Consider the following 20,343-nt stretch of genomic DNA (forward strand, 5'->3'; position numbering starts at 1 on the left):
ATATTTTAGCATAGCTTCAGTGAGGCGTGATAAGAAGAGGGCAGGATTTTTCTGGGGCTCTTGTGTAATTTAACTTTTTCTTTTTTTTTTTTCTTTCTTTTTTTTTTTTTTTTTTGAGACAGAGTCTCACTCTGTTGCCCAGGCTAGAGTGCAGTGGCGTGATCTCAGCTCACTGCAACCTCTGCCTCCCGGGTTCAAACGATTCTCTTGCCTCAGCCTCCTGAGTACCTGGAATTACAGGTGCCCGCCACCATGCCCAGCTAATTTTTGTATTTTTAGTAGAGATGGGATTTTTTGCCATGTTAGCCAGGCTGGTCTCAAACTCCTGACCTCAAGTGATCCACCTGTCTCAGCCTCCCAAAATGCTGGGATTATAGGTGTGAGCCACTGCACCCAGCCTCAAAAAACCAACTTTTTACTTCATTGATCTTTTGTATTGTCTTCTTCATTTCAATTTCATTTCTTCCTGTTCTGATCTTTATTGTTTCCTTTCTTGTACTAACTTTGGCTTTTGTTTGCTCTTGCTTTTCTTTAAGATGCATCACTAGGTTCTTTATTTGATATTTGAAGTCTTTCTTCCTTCCTTTCTTTCTTTCCTTTTTTTTTTTTTTTTTTTTTAGACGGAGTCTCACTCTGTCGCCAGGCTGGAGTGCAGTGGCGCGATCTCGGCTCACTGCAAGCTCCGCCTTCTGGGTTCACACCATTCTCCTGCCTCAGCCTCCCAAATAGCTGGGACTACAGGCACCCGCCACTGCGCCCAGCTAATTTTTTGTATTTTTGGTAGAGACAGGGTTTCACCGTGGTCTCGATCTCCTAACCTCGTGATCCACCCGCCTCAGCCTCCCAAAGTGCTAGGATTACAGGCGTGAGCCTCTTTCTTTCTTTCTGTGCCCGGCCTCTTTCTTTCTTTCTTTGAGACAGAGTCTTGCTCTGTCGCCCAGGCTGGAGTGCAGTGGCATGATCTCGGCTCACTGCAGTCTCCATCTCCCAGGTTCAAGCAATTCTTGTGCCTCAGTCTCCCAGGTAGCTGGGATTACAGGTGGCTACCATCATGCCTGGCTTTTTTTTGTATTTTTAGTAGTGATGGGGTTTTACTGTGTTGGTCAGGCTGGTCTTGAACTCCTGACCTCAAGTGATCCACCCGCCTTGGCCTCCCAATGTTCTGGGATTATAGGCATGAGCCACTGCCCCCAGCTTGAAGTTTTTCTTCTTTCTTAATGAAGGCATTTATAACTATAAAATTCCCTCTTGGTACTGCTTTTGCTGTATCCTATAGGTTTTGGTATGTTGTATTTCCACTATCATTTCTTTCAAGATATTTTTCAATTTCCTTCTTAATCACATCATTGATCCACTGGTCATTCAGGAGCATATTGTTTAATTTCCATGTGTTTGTCTAGTTTCCAGAATTCCCCTTGTTATTGATTTCTAGTTTTATTCCGTTAGGGTCAAAGAAGATACTTGACATTACTTCAATTTCTTTGACTGCTTTAATTCTTGTTTTGTGGCCTAACATGTGATCTATCCTTGAGAATGATCCATGTGCTGAGGAGAAGAATATATTCTGAAACTGTTGGATTAAATTCTCTATAAATATCTATTAGGTCCATTTGGTCTGTAGTGCAGATTAAGTGTGATGTTTCTTTGTTGATTTTCTCTTCAGATGATCTGTCCAATGCTGAAAGTGGGGTGTTGAAGTCTCCATCTGTTGTTTTTTTATTTTTTATTTATTTTTATTTTTTGAGATGGAGTTTTGCTCTTGTTGCCCAGGCTGGAGTGCAGTGCTGTGATCTTGGCTCACTGCAACCTCCGCCTCCTGAGTTCAAGCGATTCTCCTGCCTCAGCCTCCTGAGTAGCTGGGATTACAGACATGTGCCACCACGCCCAGATAATTTTGTATTTTTAGTAGAGATGGGGTTTCACCCTGTTGGTCCAGCTGGTCTCGAACTCCTGACCTGAGGTGATCTGCCTGCGTCAGCCTCCCAAAGTGCTGGGATTACAGGTGTGAGCCACCATGCCTGGCCTCCAGCTGTTATTGTATTGCAATCTATCACTGTCCTTAGCACTAATAATGTTTGGTTTATAGATCTGCATGCTGCATGTTGGGTACATATATATTTACAATTGCTATATCCTCTTGCTGAGTTGACCCCTTTATCATTATATAGTGATGTTGTCTCTTTTTATAGTTTTTGTCTTGCAATTCGTCTTATCTAAGTATCACTACTCCTGCTCTTTTTTCGGTTCCATGCATATCTGTTTCCATCCTTTTATTTTCAGTCTATGTGTGTCTTTATAGGTGAATAGTGTTTTATGTAGGCAACAGATCATTTGATCTTGTTTTTTAATCCATTCAGCCACTCTGTGTCTTTTGATTGGAGTGTTTAGTCTATTTACATTCAATGTTATTATTGATAAGTAAGGACATACTCCTGCCATTTTGTTGTGTTCTAGCTGCTTTTGGTTTTCTCTTCCTTCTTTCCCTCCTTCCTGTCTCCCCCACACCCTTTTTTGGAGACAGTCTTGCTCTGTTTTCCAGACTGGAGTGCAGTGGTGCAGTCATGGCTCACTGCAGCCTTGACCTCTTGGGCTCAAGTGACCCTCCTGTCTCAACCACCTGAGTAGCTGGGACTACAGGTGTGTGATATCACATCTGACTAATTTTTTTATTTTTCTGTAGAGATGGGCTCTTGCTTTGTTGTCCAGGCTAGTCTTGAACTCTTGGACTCAGGCAGTCCTCCCACTCTGGCCTCCAAAAGTGCTGGAATTACAGGCATAAGCCAACACACCCAGTCCTGTCTTCCTTTTATTACCAGTGAGTTTTGTGCCTTCAGATGATTTCTTATTGCTCATTACTGTTCTTTTCTTTCAACAAAAGGGATTGATGAACTCTCTTTAGCATTTCTTGTAGGATTGGTCTGATGTTGATGAAATACCTCAGCTTTTCTTTGTCTGGGAAAGTCTTTATTTCTCCTTCGTGTTTGAAGGATATTTTCACCAGATTTACTATTCTAGGGTAAAAGGTTGTTTTTTTGTTTTGTTTTGTTTTTTTCTTCAGTACTTTAAATATATCATGCCACTCTCTCCTGGCCTGTAAGGTTTCCACTGAAAAGTCTGCTGCCGGACATGTTGGAGATTCATTGTATGTTGTTTGTTTTCTTTTATCTTGCTGTTTTTAGGATCATTTCTTTATCCTTGATCTTTGGGAGTTTGATTATTAAATGCCTTGAGGTAGTCTACTTTGGGTTAAATCTGCTTAGTGTTCTATAACCTTCTTATACTTGAATATTGATATCTTTCTCTAGGTTTGGGAATTTCTCTGTTATTATCCCTTTGAATAAGCTTTCTACTCCTATCTCTCTCTCTACCTCCTCTTTAAGGACAATAACTCTGACATTTGCCCTTTTGAAGCTATTTTCTAGATCTTTTAGGCATTCTTCATTCTGTTTCATTCTTTTTTCTTTTGTCTCCTCTGACTGTATTTTCTAATAGCTTGTATTCAAGCTCACGAATTCTTTCTTCCGCTTGATCAGTTCTGCTATTAAGAGACTCTGATACCTTCTTCAGTATGTCAACTGTATTTTTCAACTCCAGAATTTCTGCTTCTTTTTAATTGTTTCAACTTCTCTGTTAAATTTATCTGATAGGATTCTGAATTCATTTTCTGTGTTATCTTGAATTTCTTTGAGTTTCCTAAAAAATTGCTACTTTGAATTATCTGTCTGAAAGCTTACATATCTCTGTCTTTCCAGGATTGGTCTATGGTGCCTTTTTAGTTCGTTTAGTGAGGTCATGTTTTCCTGGATGGTCTTGATGCTTATGGATGTTCATCAGTGTCTAGGCATTGAATAGTTAGGTATTTATTGTAGTCTTCGCATTCTGGGTTTGTTTGTACCTGTCCTTCTTGGGGAGGCTTTCCAGGTATTTGACGAGACTTAGGTGTTGTGATCTATGTTTTTGGTCACTGCAGCTGTAGCTGCATTAGGTACTACTCCAAGCCCAGTAACACTGTGGTTCTTGCAGACTCGTAGAGGATCTAAGATCTGGAAGAATTCCCTGGATTACCAGGTAGAGACTCTTGTTCTCTTCCCTTACTTTTTCCCAAACAAAGTCTCTCACTCTGTGTTGAGATGCCTGGAGCTGGGGAAAGGTAACACAAACACCCCTGTGGCCACCACCACTGGGAGTGTACTGGGTCAGATCTGAAGCCAGCACAGCACTGGTTCTTGCCCGATGCCTGCTATAACTGCTACCTAGCTACCATCTGTGTTCACTCAAGGCCCTAGGGCTCTATGATCAGCAGGTGGCAATGCAAGCCAGGCTTGTGTCCTTCCCTTGAGATTGCAAATTCCCCCAGGCCCCAGGTGAGTCCTGGGATCCGGGGTCTGGAAGCAGAAACCATAGAAATCTACTGTTGCTCTATACTACTGCAGCTGAGCTGGTGCCAAAACCACCAAACAAAGTCCTTCCCACTCTTCCCCAGGCAGAGGAGTCTCTTCTTATGTCCACCACCACCACAGGCCCACAGAGGGTACTGCCGTTGATGTTTATTTAAAGCCCAAGGGCTCTTCAGTTAGCTTGTGGTGAATGCTGCCAGCCCTGGAACTCATCCTTCAGGAAGTGGGCTCCCCTCTGGCCCAGGTAGGTCCAGAGATGCCATCTCAAGCCAAGGCCTGGAATCAGGGACCCCAAGAGCCTGCTTGGTGCTCTTCCCCATTGTAGCTGAACTGGTACCTAAGTTCAAGAGAAAGTCCCCTTTACATTTCCCTCTGCTTTTCTCAAGCAGTAGGAGGCCCTCCTCATAGCCACCACAGCTGTGAATGTCCTGGTCACACCTGAAACCAGCATGTCTCAGAGTCTCACTCAAGGCCCATGGCTGTACTACCTGGTTACCACTGCTGATTATTCAGATTCCAAGGGCTCTTTCATCAGCAGATGATGAATCCTGCCAAGACTGGGTCCTTCCCTTCAAGGCAGTGAGTTCCCTTCTGGCCCAGGGTGTGTCTAGAAATGTCATCCGGGAGCTAGGGCCTGGAATGAGGGCCTCATGACTCTGCCTGGTGCCCTATCCTACTGTGGCTGAGCTGGTATCCAAGTTGCAAGACAAAGTCCTTTTTAGTCTTTCCTCTCCTCTCCTCAAGCAGAACAAAGGGGTCTTTTTTGGAGTTGTGAGTTGTGCTGCCTGGGGTTGGGGGAGGGGTGATGCAAGCACTCCCTTAGCTGCACCATCTGGTGTCTCACTAGGCTGTGTGTCCCCCATGTCCACTGGCTCTCAGCCCAGCACAGCAGTAGGACTTGCCTAGGAGTTACAGTCCTTGTAACCTAGACTGCCTTTAAGTTTATTTAGGATCCCATAGCACTTCAGCCCGCAGTGGCAAGGCTTGCTGAATCTCAAGTTCCAACTGCTGGGATGAGAGATTCCCCTCTGGCCAAGGCTTGTTTAATTGCTCCCTCCATGGTTGCCAGCTGAGTTCTGCCCAGTGTTGGCAGCACTGCGTGCCAATGCAAAGTCCCACAATCACTGTGTTCTCTCCCCTCCAAGGGCACAGATTGTCTCTCCATGCTACATGGCCAGCTATTTCTGGGGGCACTGGCCAGGGGGGTTGTTGGCAATTCAAGACTGTCTTTCCTACCCTTTTCATTGCCTCTTTCAGTGATACGAGGTTAGAACCAGGTACTGTGATTGCTCACCTGATTCCTGATTTTTGCTTCTTATGGGGGATACTTCTCTGTGTAGATAGTTGCAGAATTTGGCATTCCTGTGGAGAGAATGATGGGTTGAGGCTTCTATTTGGCCATCATGCTCCACCTCCCCAACCAACATCTGACTACAACCTCCTGAGTGACCTCCAGGAAGGCCTGCCCAGCTAAGCCCTTTGTGAATTCCTGACCTACAAAACCACGAGAAAAAAAAGAAAACAAAAACAAAAACAAAAAAAAACAAAGCACCCTTGCTTTTTTGAAGCTGCTAAATTTGGAGGTAATTTGTTACACAATAGTAACTGGAAGAGAAATTTGGTACCCAGAGTGGGTACGTCAAAGACTCAAAACAGGCTGGGCATGGTGACTCACACCTGTAATCCCAACACTTTGGGAGGCCAAGGTTAGTGGACTGCTTGAGCCCAGGAGTTTGAGACACCTAGGCATCACAGCGAGACCCCCATCTCTATAAAACTAAAAACATCAGCCAGCATGGTGGTGCATGCTGCGTTCCTAGCTACTCAGGAGGCTGAGATGGGAGGTTTGCTTGAACCCGGGAGGCTGAGACTATAGGTAGCCATGATCACACCACTGCACTCTAGCTTGGGCAGCAGAATGAGATATTGCCTAAAAAACAAAACAAAACAAAAAAAACCCAACCCAAAACATATGGTATTGTCTTTGGGACTGGGCATCAGGCAAAGGCTGGAATGGCCTTGAGAAGACTGTTAGTAGAGCCTCGATGGGCCTCGAGGTTGTTGATGAGTGCTTAAAAAGAGAGACGAAAATGTTATTGAAAGATTGAGGCCAGGCGCGGTGGCTCACGCCTGTAATCCTAGCACTTTGGGAGGCTGAGGTGGGTGGATCACAAGGTCAGGAGTTTGAGAGCAGCCTGACCAACATGGTGAAACCCCATCTCTACTAAAAATACAAAAATTAGCCGGGCGTGGTGGTGGGTGCCTGTAATTCCAGCTACTTGGGAGGCTGAGGCAGGAGAATTGCTTGAACCTGGGAGGCAGAGGTTGCAGCAAGCTGAGATTGCAATCTTAGCTCATTGCAACCTCCACCGCCCAGGTTCAAGAGATTCTTCGGCCTCAGCCTCCCAAGTAGCTGGGACTACAGGCACCCACCACCATGGCCAGCTAATTTTTGTATTTTTAGTACAGACAGGGTTTCACCATACTGGCCAGGCTGGTCTTGAACTCCTGACCTCAAGTGATCCACCCGCCTTGGCCTCCCAAAGTGCTGGGATTACAGGCGTGAGCCACCGCACCCAGCCCGTTTTCAATTCTTTTGGGTATATACCTAGGAGTGGAATTTCTGGGTCATATGATAATTCTATGTGTAGTGTTTTGAAGAACCACTAAACTGTTTTCCATAGTGACTACACCGTTTTTCATTCCCACCAACTGGCTTCTGTATTTTTTTCTTTTACACTCAGTACACACCAGAGATTTCTGTATTTTTGATACAAAATTTTATGTACACCTACTTGTTAAATATTACAATTCATATTAAGTTAATTAATGTAAATCAATATTATAATTTCCACAATGAAATACTATATTAAAATATACTTTAAATTCATACTAATAGTTTTTAGATAAATATGGTATTGAGACTGGGCATGGTTACTCACATCTGTAATCCCAGCACTTGGGAAGCCAAGACAGGCAGATAACTTGAGCTCCCGAGTTGGAGACCAGGCTGGGCAACGTGGAGAAACCCCAACTCTACCAAAAAAAATACAAAAATTAGCCAGACATGGTGGCATGCACCTGTAGTCCCAGCTACTTGGGAGGCTGAGGTGGGAGGATTGCTTGAGCCTGGGAGGTGGAGGTTTCAGTATCTAAAAAGCCAAGTGGCTGAATGCAGTGGCTCATGTCTGTAATGCCAGTACTTTGAGAGGCCAAGGCAGGAGGATTGCTTGAGGCCAAGAGTTGGAGACCAGCCTGGACAAGATTCTCTCAACAAAATAATTTTTTAAAATAAAAATAAATAAGAAATAAAAAACCAAGAGGTACAATGTTCAGGAGAAGAATAAAAATACTTGCAGAAATATATAACAATTATAGGAAACAACTATAAGTTTGGCTAGAAATACAGTATTTTGGCTACTGAAAATGACTGAGTCCTCTAATGTTGATATTATCAGAACAGAGTTGTCATCAAAGTCAGCTAACTAAAGGATCTGCTTCAAAACATTAAAGAGAAATTTTACAGGTTTCAGTAACTAGTGAACATAAGTTTGAGCAAAAAAGTGAGAAGATGCCAGCCAGGCACAGTGGCTCATGCCTGTAATCCCAGCACTTTGGGAGGCCAAGGCAGGCGGATCACCTGAGGTCAGGAGTTCAAGACCAACCTGGCCAACATGGTGAAACCCTGTCTCTACTAAAAACACAAAAATTAGCCGGGTGTGGTGGCGCATGCCTGTAATCCCAGCTACTCAGGAGGCTGAGGCAGGAGAACTGCTTGAACCCGGGAGGCGGAGGTCGCAGTGAGCCAAGATTGTGCCACTGCACTCCAGCCTGGGTGACAAGAGTGAGACTCCATCTCAAAAAAAAAAAAAAGTGAGAAGATGCCATTTCAAATGAATTGCAATAATTATCCACTGTGGCTGCTACTTTGTCATGAAGTAAAAATGATCTGAATAGAGCACATACCTGAATAGATCACAAAGGAAAAGATTTAGATTTTAGGGAATCTACTTCACACAATGGACATTTCTAGAGTTTTCTTGTTTTCTTTTCTTTTTTTGTTTCAGAAATGGGGCAGTGGGGAGGGGGCATCTCACTAAGTTGCCCAGGCTGGTCTTGAACTCCTGGCCTCAAGGGATCCTCTGCATTGCTGAGATTATAGGCATGAGCCACTGCACCTGACAAAACATTTTTCTTCAATATTCTAATGGCAAATGAATTCATTGTGACTGCTCATGTATTCCAAAAAAAATTGTCCTTATTTTTCATGCATACTTTTCCGCAGCAATGCAATAAAATCAAACTTTTGCAACTAAAGAAAAAAAAAAGTTTCCAAAGATTGGAAACAGTTAAACAGAATTTGTGACCGTGAAAATTTTGTTTTATTGTGAGGCTTTCTTTTTTGTCTTCTTCTGAGACAGGGTCTTTCTCTGTCACCCAGGTTGAATGCAGTGATGCAATCAATCATAGCTCACTGCATCTGTGGCCTCAAACTCCTGGGCTCAAGTGATCCTCCTGTTACAGGATCTTTGGGGTGTCACTTTTATGACTGGAAACCTCTGTGGCCAGTGGCACCTTTGCCCGAGTTCTCGTTCTGCGTCCAGGAAGAATGAGATACGCAGACAAGCAGAGGGTGAACAAAGAGGAGCTTTATTGACTGTTAGAACAGCCTGAAGGAGCCCCGCAGTGGGTAGCTCTTCTCTGTAAGCAAGTCGTCCTGTTGAGTGTTCATCTCTCAGCAGAAAGGAAGCCCTGGTGACTCCTCTCTGCAGGGGGATTGTCCCAGTGTCTGCCCAGCTCCTAGCAGAGAAGAGGCCCTGGAGTGGGTTGCTCCTCTCTGCAACCGGTAGTCCCAAGGTCTCTGCAGGTCTCTGAAACTCTCAGCAGAGAGGGTAGCTCCTCTCTGCGGCTGGTTTTCCCATCTGCTCAGCTCTGGTTGAGCCAAGGTTTTTATTGGCCTTAAAGGGGAGGAAGTGCATGCTGATTGGTCCCGGGGCAGCCATGGGCAGCCCGGAGAAAGCATCACAAGTTCCCACTCCAGTGCTCCGGGACTGGCAGCCTGGCCCCCAACCTTCAGGCCCTCCCTGGCCTGAAGGTAGGGCCTCACCAAGGACCCGTCCTCTTTTGCCCAGGAATCTGTCTGCCTTCTGCTGCCGTTCATGGCACCAGGGCTCAGCCCCGACTTTGCTCTGAGATTGGAGCAGGCACCAGGAACAGGGAGAGGCCAGGCAGTGGGAGCAGGCACCTCTGGGCCTGTGAGGGGAGGAGGGTCTTCCCGGGCCCCCAAGAGTGCAGGGATGCCTGAGTCTGCAGCCGCGGTTTGGGCAGCCGCCGCTGGGCAGGGAAGGGGCCGGTGAGGTTCCTGCCTGCTCCGTGGAGCGGGAGGCCCGGGTTGGCAGCCGCGGTTTGGGCAGCTGCAGCGGCACCGGGGAGCTGCTCCTGCCCCAGCTCAGAAGGGGCAGGGCTCCTGCTGGTCCCCGGCTCCTGGCAGCGGCAGGCCGTCTGGAGCGGCCACTGCATCACTCCCACCTCAGCCTCCCAAGCAGCTGGAATTTCAGGAGTGAGCCACTGCACCTGGCTCATGTGATGCTTTTCTAAAATGAAAGTGTCTTTTGAAAATATTCAGATTGACAGTTTAATAAATGATGCTTTGCAGAATACCATAAAATAAGTGAAACAAAAATAGATTATTTTGAGTGATTTTAGATATTACATGTTAGGCAAAAAATATTTTACATCTTAGGGGATCACAAGAAATTACTGGAGGCCCAAATGGTGGCATGTTATTAACTTTAGGTGAATTTATAGCTAACCATACAAAAAGGGAACCAGGAGCCATGGCTCATGCCTGAAATCTCACTGTTTTGGGAGGCCAAGGTGAGAGGATCACTTGGGGCCAAGAGTTCCAGATCAGCCTGGGCAACATAGCAAGACCCACTCTAAAAAAAAAAAATGCCAGGTATTGGGGTATACACCTCTAGTCCTAGCTATGCAGGAGAATTGCTTGAGCCCAGAAGTTCAAGGTTAAAGTGAGCTATGATCTTGCCACTGCACTCCAGCCTGGGCAACAGAACACAACTCTGTCTCCAAAAGAATAAAATAAAAAAGGATGTTGTGCCTAATAACATTAAAGCAAATGTGTACTACTACTAGAAAATTATATTTGATTTGAGATATTATCAAGAATGAAAGAAGCAAATACTTTTGCTTCCATTTTTAAAAAGACAGGGTCACATTCTGTCACCCAGGCTGGAGTAATCATAGCTCACTTCAGCTCCGCCTCCTCAAGCAATCCTCTCATCTCAGCCTCCTAAAGCACTAGGATTACAGCCACAAGCCACCACATCTGACACCCTGCTTTTTAAGAAAAATTTAATTTTTTAAAAGAGATGGGGTCTTGTTCTATTTGCCAGGTTTGTCTTGAACTCACGGCCTCCTGCCTCTGCCTCTCGAAGTCCTGGGATTACAGGCAGAAACCACCAAGCCCAGCCCCTTACTTTTGATTGTGCACCAGATGTAGCCGATTGTGAACAAGTGTGTCAGACTATGAGCACACCCACATGAAGAATAATGCCATTAACAGTAAAAGAAGTTGCATTGACTTTACAGAAATCAAAGAAAAAACTAGGTCTAGCTTATGAAATTAGAGATTGGAAAAAGGTGTTAACATAAAACACGCTTGTGGCCAGGGATAAGATCATGGAACAACTATGGCAGGTTATACAAGGGTGTATAAGCTACCATGACCCTCCAAAAATGATTATGCCAAATTGTGTCTTCCTCGGCTCATAATTTTTTTTTAAAGAGATAGGGTCTCACTTTGTTGCCCAGGCTGGAGAGCAGTGACATGAACACAGCTCACCGCAGCCCCAAACCGCTGTGCTCATAATTGATATGCAAAAATTCTGCTTCTGTGAAATGAAATGTGACGACTTGTTTTAGTGTTGTATGTTTGTGTTTGTGTGTGAATTCAATATTCTTACATCTGTTTAAAAAAACTACATTAAAAACACACACGGATTCCCCGCGGAGATCAAGATCAAATGCAACCAAGGCACTTCACAAACTAAAGATATTTGTAAACACTGAATTTTTTTTGTTTTTTTGAGACAGAGTCTTGCTTTGTCACCCAGGTTAGAGTGCAGCGGCGTGATCACCTGGCTAATTTTTTAATTTTTTGCAGAGACAGGGTCTCACGTTGTTGCCCAGTCTGGTCCCTGAACTCCCAGGCTCAAGCAATCTTCTGGTCTTGGCCTCCCAAAGTGTTGGGATTACAGGCATGAGCCACCGCACCCAGCATGAGAAGCTTTTTAATACTACCAGTCACGGTGGCATTTTTTTTTTTTTTGAGACGAAGTCTCGCTCTGTCGCCCAGGCTGGAGTGCAGTGGCGCAATCTCGGCTCCCTGCAAGCAGCGCCTCCCGGGTTCACGCCATTCTCCTGCCTCAGCCTCCCGAGTACCTGGGAATACAGGCGCCCACCACCATGCTCGGCTAATTTTCTGTATTTTTAGTAGAGACGGGGTTTCACTGTTAGCCAGGATGGTCTCAATCTCCTGACCTCGTGATCCACCCGCCTCGGCCTCCCAAAGTGCTGGGATTACAGGCATGAGCCACTGTGCCCAGCCACGGTGGCATCTTCAAAAGAAATTTCGATCAGCTGAAGTTAGTGAAAAATTATTTAAGATCATCACTTGGTCAAGAGAAATTCACATGACAATTCTCTCAACTGAAAAACGAGATAGTAGATTTTAGAAATATTCACGAGTTTGTTTGCATTTAAGTAAGGAGAGTAAACTTACCGTTTTTGTATAAGTAAAATATTTAAACTTAAAATATTTGAGTTTTAATATACACACTTCCCAATTTTTTTTTTATTTTCCACTTACTGAAACATTGTGAAAAAAAAATTAACATTGAAAAACACATTTTTCGACCAGGCGCAGTGGCTCATGCCTGTAACCCCACCCAGCACTTTGGGACGCCAAAGGCAGGTGGGTCACCTGATGTCAGGAGTTTGAGACCAGCCTGACCAACATGGTGAAACCCTGTCTCTACTAAATATAAAAAATTAGCCAGACGTGGTGGTGGATGCCTGTAATCCCAGCTACTTGGGAGGCTGAGGCAGGAGAATCGCTTGAGCCCAGGAGGCGGAGGTTGCAGTTAGCCGAGATTGCGCCACTGCACTCCAGCCTGGGCAACAAGAGCAAAACTCCGTTTCAAAAAAAAAAAAAAAAAAGAAAGAAAGAAAAGAAACAAAAAACACACACACACACAAAACACATTTTTTTCCTCTTGCCTCAGGCTCCAGCATCACTCTCCTGCACGGGAGGGCACTGGTTGGAAGGTGTGCGAGGGAACCTTCTGATGGCCACGCTCAGGACCTTGAGAAGGGTTTGAGGCACAAACAGCACACACTTGTCAAAACTCAGCAGGTATTCACTCGTGAGCAGGGCATCGCACTGAACGCCAAGCTTTCCATCCAAAGGAAAACCCGGTGGCAAATGGACTGTAACGATGTGCGCACTGGAGTGTTAGGGAAGCCGCCTGAGGTCTATAATTTACTTGGAAATGCATAAAAAATAAAATGGATCAAAGCAGGGAGGATTAACTAGATGTGACAAAGTCCAGTAACATGTGAATGGTACACTCAGGTGGTGGGTATATATCCAGATGCACAATGTAAAATTCACGCATCGCTGCTGAGAGCCGGCAAATGTCCATCGCCAGGTGTTGGGGGCGAAGGGAGGTCTAGGCCTCTGCTCCTCTGCTTCAGATGCCGGCAGGCCCCGGAGGAGCGCCCGCGACCCCTCGGAGGCTCTCCAGGTGGGCGGCTGGGGTAAAACACAGTATCCTGAGGGAGAAGTGGCCAAGCCTTACGGGGGATGGATCAAGTTGTGGAAAGAAGGAGCAGAGAGCAGAATGTGGCACTGGGCGAGGGGAGACACGGAGCATCCTCAAAACAGGGGGTGCCTGGCCCGGGACTTCCTCACCCACCCCGCCCCCCACCGAGTCTGTCCTCCTTTCCCCTCCACTCTGTCAAGCACAAGGCAAGGCCAAGGCTGACAGATTGGCCGGTGAATAAATTGAAGACCTTTTCAGATTTAGTTTATTACTTGCACAGACAACCAAAGAAAGAATGGCCAAAGGTGCCCAGTCCCCATGGACCTTGCGCAGGGCAATGCCCAAAAGTGACCACATGACGGCCACATGGATGACAGGACACGGGGCTGCAAAGAGCTGCAGCCACGCTAAGTGCCCAAGGTGACCTCAGCGGAGCCTGGTAGGCATCAGGAGCTGCAGGGAGGCGAGAGGGCCCGGCTGTGCCCAGGAGCATGGCGATGCCCTCTGCTGAGAGCCGGGTGCAGCTGTGGCCCATGTGGATACGTGCAAGGGCACCAGGGCAGAGCTCTCCCCTGACTCGCCCCTGGGCTTTTCCCTCAGGTTCCTCCACTCCCAAGACGATACCATCAGGGCCTCTGGAAACAAACAGATTGGGGGTCCCCTCTAGCTTTGAGGAAAACACAAATAAGTCACTCATAAGCTTAAGAAAAGATGCTCTGTGTCACTCAGGAAATGGGATTTAAAAATCGTCAGACAGCTTGGAAAGGCTTAAGAGAAGGAGGGGCGTCGCAGAGGCCCTCTCAGGGTGCAGCTATGTCAAGGGGTAACAATTGCAGTTTCAGTTTTTAAAATCACAGTGAAACACCAGAGTAAGGACAGAGTGAAGAGAGCGCTGCCCTCCCTGATGAGACCAGACCCACTCCTGGAGGGTAGGGACAGTGGCAAGAACACAGAGACAGGTGGCTGCGTGGGGGCTGTGGTGGGCAGCCTGTGAGATGGCCCTCAACGCCCCCAACTCCCCCAACTCCTGGTCTGTCTGTCCTGTGGAACCTCCTCCCCGGGGCTGAACCTACACAAACAGAACACAGCAGAAAGAGGGGAGAATTCCCTTCGGCTGCAGGAGCCCGCCTTCGCGGCTTGCTCAGCTATGTGGGAGCTGTGCCAAGGAAAGGTCCGTGCAGCAGAGAACTGAGCGAGGCCTCCAGCCAAACAGCAGAAAAGATCGAGGCCCTCACTCTAATAGCCCATGAGGAACTGAATCCCGCCCACAGGCGCGGGGCCAGCAGAGAAGCCGAGCCTCCCCGCACGGAGCGTGCAATCCACTCACAGTCCGGCCGGGCCCTGACTGAGGCCTCGGGAGGGACCTTGAGGCAGAGGCCCCTTCACCGGGCCTGGATGTCTGACCCACAGACACTGTGGAGTTACGTTTGTTTGAAGGCGCTAAACTGCGGGCGATTTGTTACACAGCAATCGACAACTTTCTGTTCCCTATTTCTGTTCTTTCTCTTCAACAGGACTGGGTGTGGAGTGGCCCACTCCTGCCAGCCCTGCTCTGCGCACCCTCATGGGCTGAGCTGTGGGGTGAGCCGGGCCCTGTCTTCCTCCCTGCCCTGGCCCTGTCCCCCGATGCCCCCCCCCCGAGAGTGGGGAGGGCGGTGGGGCTGCGTGGACTCTGATAAGCCTTCCAGTTCCAACTGCCAGGGCGCTGCTGCCCAGGGAGCCGTGAGGAGCGAGGTCGGGCATGCACGAGCTCTGCCTCTGATGGTAAGAAGGGGAGAGAGGGAAATGGGGTGAAGCTAGCGAAGGCAGCACGCACCCCAGGGCAGACCCCACGCGCCAACACAGCCAAATTCCCAGCAGTGGGAAGGCCCTGCGCTTCACTCCTGCCCTGTCACTGGGAAATTCCCAAGTCAAGATGGGGAGCATGGTGGCGCCTGGGGTCTGAAAGGCAAGCCCCCCTCCTCTGTCTCATCCTCCAACCTCTACCTGTCCTGCAGGGCTCACATGCCACCTCCTCCAGGAAGCCTTCCTTCAGGAGCCTGCCTGTCAGAGGTCATCTCACCTTTTTCTCATCTCCCATGCCCTGTTGATTGTTCTCTCATTGCCTTGATTCCTATACACAAATGGTCAGGAAATGTCTGTCCCTCGGAAATTCCACTCTCCTTAAGACAGAGGCCCTGCTCCACCAGGAGCAGCTAAAATTTCCTATTGAGACTCCTCCTGGTTACAGGGGCACAGGTTGCCCCCAGGGATCTGTTCTCAGCTTCCCAAAGGCAGGGTGTGCCTCCTCCCACCTTCCCGCATGCTGCCGGTGCCACAGAACCTGTGCAGGGCCCGGGGGAGGCGCCCACACACTGTACTTGTACGGCACAAAGGGACAGCCCTCTCTCTCCAGAAGTCCAGGGACTCAGCCTTGGTGCAGACTGGGTCTTAGGCAAGGCAAAGCCAGAGGACAGGATCTGCATGGACTTCTGGAAGAGGAACCAGCCAGCAGCCAGGCTCCTGAGAGGCGCTAGAGGTCTGGGGGTTCTCACCTGATCCTTAGCTAGAAAAATAGGGCTGGGCTCAGGGCGTGCCCCAGGGCTATTTTGCTCCATGCCATGTGCCGCTCCCAGGAGAAGTGGTACTTCTCCCTCCTGACTCTGTCCCCACCTCCCTAAACAAGCCTGTGGCCCTTTAACAAAGCCCAGAGTCCCATTAAAGATCCTGCCTGGTGCTGGTCCTCAGCTACATGGACTGGGTGCCCCTTTTTATAAGGAATGGCAGCATCAGTTCCCCCTTTCCAGCGGCCTTCTCCACAGGGCTGGCCTGACTCCCCACAGCACTCACCTGGGCAAGTGCGGGCCCATTCCCCGGCTGTCCTCCTGCTGTCCCCCGCAGGTCTTTCTCAGCGTGGTGAACATGGGAGCCAGGGCTCTGTCTGCATGAGGGAGGTCATGAGGGAGGTGCTCAGACCCTGCAGGGCGGGAACAAGGTGGAGGAAGTCGCTGGCGCTGCAGAAGCTGGGCAGTCACCCCCTCCACACCCACTGCCAGGGAAGGGGCAGGAAGCATCAGGGGAGTCACCTGCTCTCATCTGACAGGGAGGTAGAGGCAGAGGGAGGCTAGAGAAAGACAAAGAAGGCAAGGCGGGGCAGAGGCAGGGAAAGCCCAGCAAAAGTGGGTTGGAGGAAGAGACAGAAACAGGGACGAGAGAATGAAAGAAACAGAGAGAGGCAGAGAGACAGGGAAGAGAGGAGAGAGGAAGGGAGCCAGAGAGAGGAAGAGAGAGCTGGTGAGATGGGGAACGGAAGGATATGAAGGCAGGGGAGGATGAAGACGCAAAGAGAGCGAGGTGGAAACAAAGAGAAAGGGAATTCCAACCAACAGTAGGCACTGAGAAAGCGGCTTTCCACGCTACTTCATTCAACCCTCAGAACAAGTAGGTACTACTGCCATTCCCACGATGTGGATGAAGAGACAATGGTTTAAGAGATAAAGAGGGAGGGAGAGAAAATAGAGGCAGGAATACAGACAAGACAGAGACTGCGTATTCAAGGATCAAGAGACAACAGGCTGGGCGTGGTGGCTCACGCCTGTAATCCTAGCACTTTGGGAGGCTGAGGCAGGTGGATCACCTGAGGTCAGGAGTTCGAGGCCAGCCTGGCCAACATGGTGAAACTTCGTCTCTACTAAAAATACAAAAATTAGCTGGGTGTGGCGGCGGGCGCCTATAATCCCAGCTACTTGGGAGGGTGAGGCAGAAGAATTACTTGAACCCAGGAGGAGGAAGTTGCAGTGAGCGGAGATCGTGCCACTGCACTCCAGCCTGGACAACAAAGCACAAACTCTGTCTCAAAAAAAAAAAAAGACAACAACAACCCAACAGCCTATCTGCCCATAACAGCATAAACTTGAGAAGAAATGCTGTCTGTCTCCAGCAACTAGAAGAATGCCTGACAAAGAGCAGGCCTCCAGTTAACAACTGTGGAATGAACAAGCAAACATTATCTGGACTATGCCATCAGGGAAATAAAAGAAGCCTTGGAAACTGCATAAAACCAGGGGTGACCAGGAAAGGCTTCAGGCAGGCAGTCTATCTGAGCCAAACCTGGAGGCATGCAGAGGGCAGAGCAGCAGCTTTGGCCATGCAGCAAACCAAATATCTGGCAAGGGCATGGAGACAGAAGGTGGCGGAGGGGGCGTGGAGGCAGTCAGTAAGTTCTGAGTTGGCCCACGTGAGGACCAGGCCTACTATTCTTTGAGAATCTGCAGTGTTGGGCTTTTGAAAAGACTGAAGCTCAGGGCGTGACCTTCAAGGTGGGGGTTTTCTTAATGACCACTGCCATTCTCCAGGTGACAGCCAAGAACCTGAACTACGAATGCAGGAGCCGGACAGGGGGAAAGGGATGTCTAAGACTCATCCTCTTGTTCGTTCAACCTGTTGAAGTGGCGGGATTGCCAGTTCCTGGACGCTACCTGCAGGACTCCACTGTCCCCTGGAACCTGGGAGGTCAAGGTTGCCCAGGCAGGGCTCCAGGGAGGTGTCTCCATGGACCGTCTGGTTTCCAGCCTGAAGGACTGATGACCTTGTTGCTCTCAAGGATCCAGAACATGAAGGGAGGCGCAGGTTTTGTTGGAAAGCTGAGTTCACATTTGAACTTGTTGCAGAACCTGTGGGATTCCTGAGAGGCGACAGCCAGGGGCATTTGGATAAACTCTATGAGAGCTCCAGAGAGGGCTGGGCCGGAAATAGATTTTGCAGCTGGTAGCACAGCAGGCGAAGCCATGGAGATCATACAGATTACAGCCTAGAAGCTAGAGAAGAGGGCCTAGCAAAGAAATGTGGGGCACAATATTTAAGAAGACAATATTCGCCGGGCACGGTGGCTCATGCTTATAACCGCAGCACTTTGGGAGTGAGGCAGGTGGATTGCTGGACCAGCCTGGGCAACACTACAAACATCTCTCTCTACAAAAAAAATACAAAAATCAGCCAGGCATGGTGATGCGCGCCTATAGTCCCAGCTACTTAGGAGGCTGAGGTGGGAGGATCACTTGAGTCTGGGAGGTCGAGGTTGCAGTGAGCCATGATCGTACCACTGCACTCCAGCCTCCAGCCTGAGACAGAGTGAGAACCTGTCTCAAAAAAAAAAAAAAAAAGACAACATTTAATATCCAGTTGTGAAGAGCCACTGCCAGAACCTGAGAAGGAATGGTGGAACAAGAAGAGCAAGAAAACTAGACAGAGAACAATTTTTTGAGATAAGGTCTCACTCCCATTGTCCAGGCCAGAGCACACTGGCGTGATCTCAATTCACCGCAGCCTTGACTTCCCGGGCTCCAGTGATACTCCCACCTCAGCCTCTCGAGTGGCTGGGACTACAGGTGCGGGCCACCATGTCTGGCTAATTTTTTGCATTTTTGGTAGAGATGGAGTCTTGCTATGTTGCCCAGGCTGGTCTTGAACTCCTGGGCTCAAGCGATCTGCCTAACTCAGCCTCCCAAAGTGCCGGGATTACAGGTGTGAGCCACCGTGCTCTGGCAAGAACAATGTTTTAAGAAGCATGAGGATGTTGAGGATCAAATGCCGCAAAGTTCGGGTGAGAAAACTGAAGAGTCTACTCGGCAATCAGGAGTTCATTGGAGACTCTGGCAGAAGTTTTCTATAGTAGAATGGCAGGAAATGTAGCCATACTGAAATTTTGTTAGGGACAAACAGGTGATGAGGAAATGAAGAAAATGAGAATGAAGACTGTTTTTAAGAAACTGGAGTGTGAAGAAAACAGTAGGACAATAAGTAAGAAACCTCAACGGGGTGTGAGGACAAGTTCCCCAGGATAAAGTGGATAAGATGGAGGTTGGCACTTAAGATTTGGAGCAGGTTCAACAGAGAGGAATGGCAAGGTTTGAGGGATGGTTCCTGACGTCTAAGGGCGCATTTAATATTCTTTCAAGGTTAAGGTGGGGCAAGATCTGGAGGAGAGAGGATAGTACCCCAAGTGTCATCATCCATTGACAGGTCAATAGGTAGTATAGCGACATGGGAACAGAGCAGGTGTGCACAGAAAGCATGGTTTCCCAGGGAGGGCAGTATTTTTCCATGAGGATGCAAGAGTGAAAAGCCTGGGAGATTCCACGAAGAGCTGAGGGGCTTCTGAGCCACAGCTTAAACCTTAACCCTCCTCCTCTCAGATACATTCAAATCCCAGTACTGACAATAATCTAGTAAGACCTGGGCTTCCCTGGCTACCGTCTATCAAGGAATGCCAGTGTCTGCCTCTGGGCAGTGCGCGTTGGATTTGGGTTCTCTGCGGGGTCTTGCTGATCTTAAAGACAATGCAGGGGCCTTGTGAGTCTCACCTCTGTACCCCCAGCACATAACAGGTGCTCAACACATTCGCGAGGGGAGCGCTGAGCAAAGCGGAGGCCCGGGTTCCCTCCTGGAGAAACCTGCTTCCCCTCCAAGGCCTCAAGCGTCCGCTCCTTCACTGACCTCAGTCGTTGATTTCGGCTGCACTTCCTATCCCTGGGGGAGCTTTCAACGCTCCGCCGTCCAGGCCGCCGGGCCCCGCAGCCCGCGCCCCGCTCTCTAGGGCTGGGCCCCCAGGGGCTGGACGACCTCTCTCGCCTTCGCTTTCTCAAGCGTAAATCGGGCGGCGGGGGCTGCAGAGCCTTCATCTCTTCCTCTGTCCCGGGATGTCGGAGAGACGGCAGCCCAGCCTCCGCCACCGCAAAGCTGCTTAACGGGCAGCGCGAGTCCCTCGGGCACCGTTGGATGCCGTTGCTCATCGTTAAGGCAAGTGCTTTAAGAAGCACGAGGATGTCGAGTGTCAAATGCGGCAAAGGGCTCAGAGCTCGCCGCCAAGGGGCGTGGCCTCCGGGCCGCGGTGGCCTCCGGGCCGCGGTGGCCTCCGGGCCGCGGTGGCCTCCGGGCCGCGGCGGCCTCTGGGAGTTGTAGTCCCGCCTCAACTTGTGGTGGCCTCTTTTAAAAAACAAAAAACAAACAAACAAAAAAACACTGGCGCTTGGGTCCGTCGCTGCCTCGGTGTCCCTGTCGGGCTTCCCAGCAGCGGCCTAGTGGAAAAGTAAAAGATGTCTGAATAAATTCGGGTAACCGAAGAT

General features: G+C 48.7%; 1 protein-coding gene across 1 annotated transcript; it reads right to left on the minus strand.

Annotated features, from left to right (window-relative positions):
- Positions 1-13,488: 13,488 nt before the first annotated feature.
- LOC100614923 (uncharacterized) lies at positions 13,489-20,046 on the minus strand. The gene is given in 3 exon segments (NM_001302403.1): positions 13,489-14,998; positions 16,070-16,196; positions 19,715-20,046. A coding segment is annotated over 1 exon segment (429 nt). The 5' UTR covers positions 13,938-14,998; positions 16,070-16,196; positions 19,715-20,046; the 3' UTR covers positions 13,489-13,508.
- Positions 20,047-20,343: the final 297 nt, after the last annotated feature.

Source organism: Pan troglodytes, chromosome 13, assembly GCF_028858775.2.
Source record: "Pan troglodytes isolate AG18354 chromosome 13, NHGRI_mPanTro3-v2.0_pri, whole genome shotgun sequence".
NCBI classification, from domain to species: domain Eukaryota; kingdom Metazoa; phylum Chordata; class Mammalia; order Primates; family Hominidae; genus Pan; species Pan troglodytes.